The following is a 9,866-nucleotide window of genomic DNA, read 5'->3' as shown; positions in this document are numbered from 1 at the left end:
GTTACTTTGTTAAAATGGTCTATTTTAAACCAGCAATTATTTTTCATATAAAGAATTTCTTAACATCCATACAGAAAATCAAAACTAGCTAACACTGAGTGCCAAGCAGACAATGGCAAGTTTGCAAACAGTCAAAGCATTTCATTGCCAGATAAATAATACTCTCCAGTATATTACAGTAAACGTGGTATCTTTCAGGAACTTAAAAGATATTGCTTTTATTCTCTGATGGCAAGTTATTTATAAGTTATTTCCAGCAAGGGAAGGCCAAATTGATAAGTGCCCAAACACTGGGCAGAGGCCTAACATGAGCATAGGCGCAGGCCACAGGGATGCGCAGAAAATGGATGACATTCATGTTACACACACACACACACACACGCGTGCACACACACACACACACACACACACACAATCATTCATTATATCTTTCATTTTTGAATGTCCACACAAAACCAGATTAACACCAAACTATTTACCAGCTTGGCCTAATCCACCAGGAAGGAGAATTTATGTGAAAAGTCTCTTCTAAATATAGGCATTAGAGACTCATGATATAAAAACAGATGGTTTCGGCAGACTATTGCTTTATCTCCACAAGCAATTCTGCATGGATGACGGGTTTCCTACTGACAGGAGGAATCAGGACGCTAACGCCAGCAGTTCCCAGCGTTGCCTTGGGCTCGAAGGGCTGACCGACTGAGCGGAGGTTACTCGTTAAGCAGGGGTGGTCCGGCATTTCATCACACCCTCTCCACTCGGCTAGGATCGTAGGAGTCTGCGGAAGAGAAACAAGGAAGATTAGAGCTGTTTTCTGTTTAATCTTCACACTATAAATAATTCTGTTTCAAGAGAAAAACCCACAAGTATAGAAAATTCATCTTGAGACATCTCAGCGAGCTTCTTTTTACTAGGGAATAAAAAAACTTGTGAAAATGCCATTTTCAAGGAATGTACATGGTCATTACCAAACACAGATGGGAAGCCAGGCATATGGGAGGCAGAGGTAGGAGGGGATGTCTCTGAGGGCAGCCCGGGGCTGCAGAGAGTTCCAGGTCAGCCTGGGCTAGAGTGCGACCCTGCCCTGCATAACCAACAAACAAGAAAAGTGAAAAACTACAGGAAAATGTGGATTTCTCAGTATTCGAAGGCCCCTTTCTCTTGTTCATAGTGGAATATAACTAACTATGTACGGAAGGCTTCTTAACCAGCACTAAATTCCTTGGCAGCATGATGCTAAGGAAGAATTCTTTTTGCTGTTACCGCTGTGTGTGCGTGTGCACGCTGAGATGGGGTCTTACGATGCAGCCCACGCAGGACTCAGACTTGAGGTTCTCCTGAGTGATGAGATTACAGGGGCTGCCATGAAGCCTCACATTAGGGAGGATTTGTTTTTTTAGGCCTTTTCCCCCTTTTTGTCATTATCTCTTTCCTGCTTTCCTTTTTGTAAATTACAGCTCTAATGAAGTTTGATTTCGATTGTGTCTCTCGGACAGCATGGCGTGACTTACGAGGAAAGTAAACTGCTCTCCATGGGTCTGAAGCCCACTTCACAGGAGGCAGTTCGTGCCTGATACTGAAAACCTACTCAAAAATGGACACATTATGCCCACTAAATTGTCCTCTAAATGTTTATGTTTGTGCTCATGTGCTGCCCTTCCTTTAGTTAGTTTCTATTTTCAGATGGAGGGGACTACGGGGAGACTCAAGACAGACAAAACGGACAACGGAACGTGTAGCGCGAAGTCAGCCATCTCTGTTCCACCCTCCACAGCCCAGGCACCATTTCGGGAGAGTTGGTAGAAAGAGTGTGAGACCCAGCAGGGCGCGGGGCGCACGCCTTTGATCCCAGAGCTCAGGAGGCAAAGGGGTGTGTGTGTGGGGGGGGCATGCTTTGCTTTGTCTCCCAGACATGAAGACGGTGTATTAACGACTTCAGAGCAGCAGTGGTCATCTGAGAATCTGAGGTGACACTGCAACGCCAGTGCCACTGTCAGCTGCTGCTATCTGCCCAAGACCTGCGTAATATTGGGTTCACCAGCATGCTGTCGTGGACGACGGAGAACAAAACAGAAAAGGGTCTAGCTGGAAAGAAACAGTTCAGTGGCGGGGGCTGGGGGACCAAGGAGGGTGACAGAAGGTAATTAGGATCCTAGCACATCGTTTATATGGATGGAGAGATGGCTTAGTGGTTAAGCGCTTGCCTGTGAAGCCTAAGGACCCTGGTTCGAGGCTCGGTTCCCCAGGTCCCACGTTAGCCAGATGCACAAGGGGGCGCACGCGTCTGGAGTTCGTTTGCAGAGGCTGGAAGCCCTGGCGCGCCCATTCTCTCTCTCTCCCTCTATCTGTCTTTCTCCTGTGTCTGACGCTCTCAAATAAATAAATAAAAAATTAAAAATTAAAAAAAAAAAGAAAGAAATCTAATTTTAAATGAGAGAGAAAAAAAAGATACATCTTGGGCTGGGACAATGGCTCCAAAATAAAGTGCTTGCCACACAACTGTGACGCTCTGAGCTCCGATTCTCAGCACCCTTGTAGCAGGCAGGCATGGTGGCACATACCTGTAATGCCAGCTCCAGAACATCCCCAGGGCCAGGTGGCTGAAGTCTAGCTCAATCAGTGAGCTCTGGGTTCATTAAGTGACCTTGTCTCAAAAAATAAGATGGAGGGTTGGAGAAATGGCTTAGCGGTTAAGCGCTTGCCTGTGAAGCCTAAGGACTCCGGTTCAAGGCTCGTTTCCCCAGGACCCACGTTAGCCAGATGCATAAGAGGGCGCACGCGTCTGGAGTTCGTTTACAGTGGCTGGAGGCCCTGGCGCGCCCATTCTCTCTCTCTCTCTCATTCTGTCTTTCTTCCTCTGTCGCTCTCAAATAAATGAAAACTGAACAAAAAAATGTTTATAGAAAAAATAAGATGGAGACTAACAGAAGGAGACATGCAATGTCAACCTCTGGCCTCCACATACACGCACACACACATTCATCCTGTGTTTAAGTCTCCAGTACTCACATAAAAAGACGGGCATAGCCATACATGCCTGTAAACCCAGTACTGTGGGGATGAAGACCAAGTAACTATTGGGACTCACTGGTCAGCCAGTCTGACTGAAAACAGCAGCTCTTGGTTCAGTGAGAGACTTTAATGAACCACATGGATGAGCAGTTGAGGAGGATATGTGACTGTCTCTGCCTTCCACATACATGTGCATGTATCTGCACACACATGTACACCCCAATACACACACGCCACCAGACATACAAACATACATGCTGAAAAATTTAAAACAGAATAAAATATGCATCTCTGTGAACGAATTCTGTCCAGATCCAAAACACAAGGTCAACAGTGAGCTTCCTGTTTTTAACTGCCACCAGCTGGCTCCTCACCTCTCAGCACGTCCTCTGGGGTCTCAGACCATGCTGATCCATTCTACAGCCCATACTGGAAAGTCCCAAACTGAGCCAGGTGGCCTGGATTTCTCAAATTGGGGCACTATTCGAAAAAGCCACATTCCCTACCTGTCGTTAGCATGGAGAAGGGGTTTGGCATGGAGGCGGGGTTCTTCTAGGCTGGACAACCTGCCTCTGACTCTGCTGGGCCAGTTTCCTGCCTCAGCATCTCGAAGGTTTCTTAGATTCTTTTAAAGAAAGCTGAAATGGGCATAGCCATTAAAACACTGTATCCTTTGGGCTGGAGAGATGGTGGCTTAGCAGTTAAGGCACATGACTGCGAAGCCTAAGGACTTAGGATCGATTCTCCAGGTCCCATGTAAGCCAGATGCGCATGGTGACACATGCGTTTGGAGTTCATCTGCAGTGGAAAGAGGTCCTGGCGTGCCTATTCTTTCTCTCTCTCCCCCCTCTGCCTCTCTCTCTCTCTCAATCTCTGTCTCAAATAAATAAATAAATCTTTTTAAAGCTGTATTATTGAAAAACATAAAAATAGAAATAGAGAACTGTATAATCCAACAATTTCACTCCTGTGAGAGGAAATTAGTGTGTCAGAAGGACACCTGCACACCCATGCTCACTAGTCACTACAGCCAAAGGATGAAACAAACCAAGTGTCAACAGATGGGTGAGCACAGAAACATGAATATGCACTCGTGCGACATTTTTCGGACTCGGTGAAGGAAATCCTGTCACTTACAGTGACATGGAGGATCCTTGAAGACACTGTAGGTAAAATAAGCCTGACACAGAAAGGTTTTCACATGGGAATTTATTTACTTATTTATTTGAGAGAGAAAGAGGCAGAGAGAGAGGGTGAGAGGAGGGAGAGAGATTGGGTACTGCAGGGCCCCCAGGCACTGCAGATGAACTCCAGACGCATGTACCACCTTGTGCATCTGGCTTACGTGGGTCCTGGGGGATTGTACCTGGGTACTTTGGTTTTGCAGGTAAGTGCCTGAACTGCTAAGCCGTATTTCCAGCCCCCATGTGGAAATTTTAATAGTTATACTCATAGTAACAAAGACTGTGTGGCGGATTTCAGGAGCAGGGTGGGGAGAAGAGGAGATACTGGTGGAAGAGTATAGAGCGACAGCTGTCAGATGACCAGTGTAGGAGACGTGAGGTGACTAATGGCATGTGCTTCACACCAAAAATACGTGGAGCGAACACTAAAATGCTAACTGGGGGCTGCAGATAAGGCTCAGAAGTTATGGACACTTGCTTGCAAAACCTGACAGCCTGGGTTCGATGCCCCAGTACCTTGTTAAAGCCAAATGCACAAAGTGGTGCCATGCATCTGGGGTTCGTCTGCAGTGGCAGGAGGCCCTGACGTGCCCTATCCTTCCTCTCTCTCTCTTTCTTGCTCACTCTGCTTTCAAATAAATAATTTTTAAATGCTGTTAGGTGAATATGGTAATTATCTTTTAAAATATTTATTTTATTTGAGAGAGAGAGAGAATGGGCAGGCCAGAGCCTCTAGCCATTGTAAACAAACTCCAGACACATGCACCACCTTGTGCATCTGGCTCTACGTTGGGCCTGGGGAATCGAACCTGGGTCTGCAGGCCTTACAGACAAGTGCCTTCCCTGCTTAGCCATCACTCCAGCCCTCAGGTAATTATCCCGATAAGGTTCTCTCTCACAATGTTTATGTACACGAAAATATAATGTACATCTAACAGATACATGCTCTTACCAAAATCTCAATGAAAACAAGGAAAAAGAAAATAGCACAAAAAGCGATTGATTTTAAAAAGCCAGAAGGACACGATAATGTGACAGAAAATCACCTTCTGAAGTGCATCTGGACCATGATGCACTGTGAAGATCTCTAGGTTCTAGCTTCTCCTGCAGCGCCCACCCCACCACAGCCTGACCTTTCCGTGTGGCTCCCACACACTTATGACAATGCCAGGCACGGTGACGGTGACAGCTCACGTTGCACTTGAAGCGCTCTGTGCAGATGTGCGTGAGCGGATGGAGCAGTGCTTGCTCACAGGAGAGGGGCAGGAGCAGCTCATGTCATCAGCTGCTCCAGGTCTGTACAGCTAAAGGAACCAGAGTCTCCATGAGCTAATGCCTCCTGTGGTCACACAGGACCTGGTCACGGCTGAGCAGTGCCATCAGCCACAAGGTACGCCAATTCTGAGAGGGCCTCCGGTGAGCAAAGATGTTTTGTGTTTTTTTAATCCACTGAGAACGAGGTGGAGGCCACCAGTGCAGAACAAGCCACACTTCTGGCGAGTGGGAGCCTCGGGGAGACGCTAAGCAGCCAGGAAGCGTCAGTCATGCAGACGCTGGACACCTGACAGCGCCTCGCAGCGCCCTGGAGACTCCTCCACGGAATGCACCTGCAGCCCGTCGCTCCAAAGTTGAAGTTACAGGCCCAGGCACAGGGAGCCATGGAAAGAACTCTCTAGAACAATGAACTCTTTCTTCAGATCATGGATAGCTTTGGTCCAACAAAAATATAGTGTGAGCCATGTAATGTTGTTTTAAATTTTCTGGTAGCTATGTTAAAACAAATAAAAGGAAACAGGTGAAATTAACTTTAATAAGGCACCTTATTTCACCGGATAGGCCCACGGTATCATTTTAGTCAGTAAAACCTGAATATAAATATAAGAAGTTTTAGATATTTTTTTGGACTCAGTACTTGAAACCTGGACATCTATTTTATACACAGAGCATCTCTGGATTTGGCCAAGTCATATCCCCCATGCTCGGGAGCCAGGCGTGACAAAGGACTCCAGCTGTGTGGGGCTGCACATGCCCGGATGGCCACCTGGTGCTGTGGTTTAGGTAACTGTTCCCCAAAGGCCTGTATGTTTAATGCTTGGACACCAGCCTACGACACTCCTCTTCCTGTTTTTTTGTTTTCTTTTGTTTTTTGTTTTTTGAGGTAGTCTCATTCTAGCCCAGGCAGACCTGGCATTCACTATGTAGTTTCAGGCTGCCCTTGAACTCAGTGATCCTCCTACCTCTGCCCCCCCCCCCCCAGTGCTGGGATTAAATGCATGCCACACCACGCCCGCAGCCTTCCTGTCTTTTTTGCCTCCCAGCTGTGAGAAGTGAGCAGTTTCTCTGCCCTGATATTCTCTCCCATGTGCCTCCTCGTGGGTCCAGAAGCAAGGGTGCAAAGGGACCTTGGCCTGAACCCTGTGAAACTGTGAGCCAAAGCAAACCTGTTTTTTTTTAATCTTTTCACAATTTTTATTAACATTTTTCATGATTATAAAAAATATCCCATGGTAATACCCTCCCCCACACACTTTCCCCTTTGAAATTCCATTCTCCATCATATCCTCTCCCCATCTCAATCATTGTACTTACATATATACAATACCAACGTATTAAGTACACTCCTCCCTTCCTTTCTCTTCCCTTTATACCTCCTTTTTTAACTTACTGGCCACTGCTACTAAGTATTTTCCTTCTCACGCAGAAGCCCAATCTTCTGTAGGTAGGATCCAAATATGAGGGAGAACATGTGGCGCTTGGCTTTCTGGGCCTGGGTTACCTCACTTAGTATAATCCTTTCCAGATCCATCCATATTTATGCAAATTTCATAACTTCATTTTTCTTTACCGCTGAGTAGAACTCCATTGTATAAATGTACCACATCTTCATTATCCACTCATCTGTTGAGGGACATCTAGGCTGATTCCATTTCCCAGCTATTATAAATTGAGCAGCAATAAACATGGTTGAGCATGTACTTCTAAGGAAATGAGATGAGTCCTTATGATATATGCCCAGGAGTGCTATAGCTGGGTCATATGGTAGATCAATCTTTAGCTGTTTTAGGAACCTCCACACTGATTTCCACAATGGCTGGACCAGACTGCATTCCCACCAGCAGTGTAGAAGGGTTCCTCTTTTTCCACATCCCCGCCAACATTTATGATCATTTGTTTTCATGATGGTGGCCAATCTGACAGGAGTGAGATGGAATCTCAATGTAGTTTTAATATGTATTTCCCTGATGACTAGTGACGTAGAACATTTTTTTAGATGCTTATATGCCATTCGTATTTCTTCCTTTGAGAATGCTCTATTTAGCTCCATAGCCCATTTTTTGATTGGCTTACTTGATTCCTTATTATTTAACTTTTTGAGTTCTTTGTATATCCTAGATATTAATCCTCTATCAGATATATAGCTGGCAAAGATTTTTTTTTCCCATTCTGTAGGTTGCCTCTTTGCTTTATTCACTGTGTCCTTTGCAGTGCAAAATCTTTGTAATTTCATGAGGTCCCAGTGATTAATCTATGGTTTTATTGCCTGAGCAATTGGGGTTGTATTCAGAAAGTCTTTGCCAAGACCAATATGTTGAAGGGTTTCCCCTACTTTTTCCTCTAGCAGTTTCAGAGTTTCCAGTCTGATGTTAAGGTCTTTAATCCATTTGGACTTAATTCTTGTGCATGGAGAGAAGAATCTACTTTCATCCTTCTACAGATATATATCCAGTTTTCCCAACACCATTTGCTGAAGAGGCTGTCTTTTCTCCAATGAGTATTTTTGGCATTTTTGTCGAATATCAGGTGGCTATAGCTACCTGGACTTACATCTGGGTCCTCTATTCTGCTCCATTGATCTACATGTCTGTTTTTGTGCCAGTACCATGCTATTTTTGTTACTATGGCTCTATAGTATAGGTTAAAATCAGGTATGGTGATACCACCAGCCTTATTTTTGTTGCTCAGTAGTATTTTAGATATTCAAGGTTTTTTGTGATTCCAAATGAATTTTTGGATTGTTTTTGCTATTTCCATGAAGAATGTCTTTGGAATTTTGATAGGGATTGCATTAAATGTGTAGATTGCTTTTGGTAAGATTACCATTTTCACAATATTGATTCTTCCAATCCAAGAACAAGGTATGTTTTTCCACTTTCTAGTGTCTTCCGCAATTTCTTGCTTGAGAGTTTTAAAGTTCTCATTGTAGAGATTCTTTACTTCCTTGGTTAGGTTTATTCCAAGGTACTTTATTTTTTTTGATGCAATTGTGAATGGGAGAGAGTCTCTGATTTCATCCTCTGTGTGTTTGTTGTTAGCATATATGAAGGCTACTGATTTCTGTGTATTTATTTTGTATCCTGCTACATGGCTGTAGGTTTTTAGCAGCTCTAACAGTTTGCTAGTAGAGTCTTTAGGGTCCTTTATGAATAGAATCATGTTATCTGCAAATAATGATCACTTGATCTCTTCCTTTCCAATTTGTATCCCTTTTATGTATGTCTCTTGCCTTATTGCTATGGCTAAGACTTCCAGAACTATATTAAATACAAGTGGGGACAGTGGACACCCTTGTCTTGTTTCTGATTTTAGTGGAAAAGCTTCCAGTTTTCTCCCATTTAGTAATATGTTGGCTGTAGGCTTGACATAAATAGCTTTTATTATATTGAGATATGTTCCTTCTATTCCCAGTTTCTGCAGGACTTTTATCATGAAGGGATGTTTTATTTTGTCTAATGCTTTCTCTGCATCTAATGAGATGATCATGTGATTTTTGTCCTTCAACCCATTTATATAATGTATTGCATTTATAGATTTGTGTATATTGAACCATCCCTGCATCTCTGGAATAAAGCCTACTTAGTCAGGATGAATGATCTTTCTGACATATTCTTGTATTGTTTCCCAATATTTTGTTGAGAATTTTTGCATCTATGTTCACGAAGGAGATTGGTCTGTAATTTTCTTTTTTTGTTCTATCTTTGCCTGGTTTTGGTATCAGGGTGATGCTGGCTTCATAGAAGGAGTTTGGTAGAATTCCTTCTTTTTCTATTTCCTGGAAAAGCTTAAGAAGCAATGGTGTTGGCTCTTCCTTGAAGGTCTGGTAAAATTCAGCAGTGAATCCATCTGAGCCTGGGCATTTTTTAGTTGGGAGATTATTGATAACTGTTCAGATCTTCATGCTTGTTATAGGTCTATTTAAGTGATTAATCTCATCTTGATTTAATTAAGGTAGGTCATATAAATCAAGGAGATCATCCATTTCTTTCAGATTTTCATACTTTGTGGAGCATATGCTTTTATAATATGTCCCTATGATTTTTTGAATTTCTCTGAAATCTATTGTGATGTTACCTTTTTCATCTCTAATTTTATTAACTTGTGTCTTTTCTCTCTTTCTTTTGGTCAGTATTGCTAAGGGTTTATCAATCTTGTTTATCCTTTCAAAGAACCAACTCTTTGTTTCATTCATTTTTTGGATTGCTTTTTATGTTTCTATTTCACTAACTTCTGACCTAATCTTTATTATTTCTTCCCATCTACTGATTTTTGGCTTGCCTTGTTTTTTTTCCAAGGCTTTAAGCTGAAGCACTAGGTTGTTTACTTACAACCTTTTTAATTTCTTAATATAGGCACTTAAAGCTATAAATTTACCTCTTAGAACTGCCTTCATTG

The 9,866-nt window shown here is 43.2% G+C and overlaps 1 protein-coding gene across 2 annotated transcripts in view; it reads right to left on the bottom strand.

The window, feature by feature from the left end:
• Positions 1-378: 378 nt before the first annotated feature.
• Positions 379-9,866, bottom strand: part of Jcad (junctional cadherin 5 associated) — a 60,131-nt gene continuing 50,643 nt past the window's right edge. For both annotated transcript variants that reach the window (XM_045149480.1, XM_045149481.1), the window contains one exon: positions 379-778. In XM_045149480.1, coding sequence (XP_045005415.1) covers positions 744-778 — 35 coding nt within the window. In that variant the 3' untranslated portion in view covers positions 379-743. The remainder of the gene's footprint in view (positions 779-9,866) is intronic.

Source organism: Jaculus jaculus, chromosome 5 (genome assembly GCF_020740685.1).
Source record: "Jaculus jaculus isolate mJacJac1 chromosome 5, mJacJac1.mat.Y.cur, whole genome shotgun sequence".
In the NCBI taxonomy this organism is placed as follows: domain Eukaryota; kingdom Metazoa; phylum Chordata; class Mammalia; order Rodentia; family Dipodidae; genus Jaculus; species Jaculus jaculus.
This window is presented reverse-complemented; position numbering and strand designations above follow the sequence as displayed.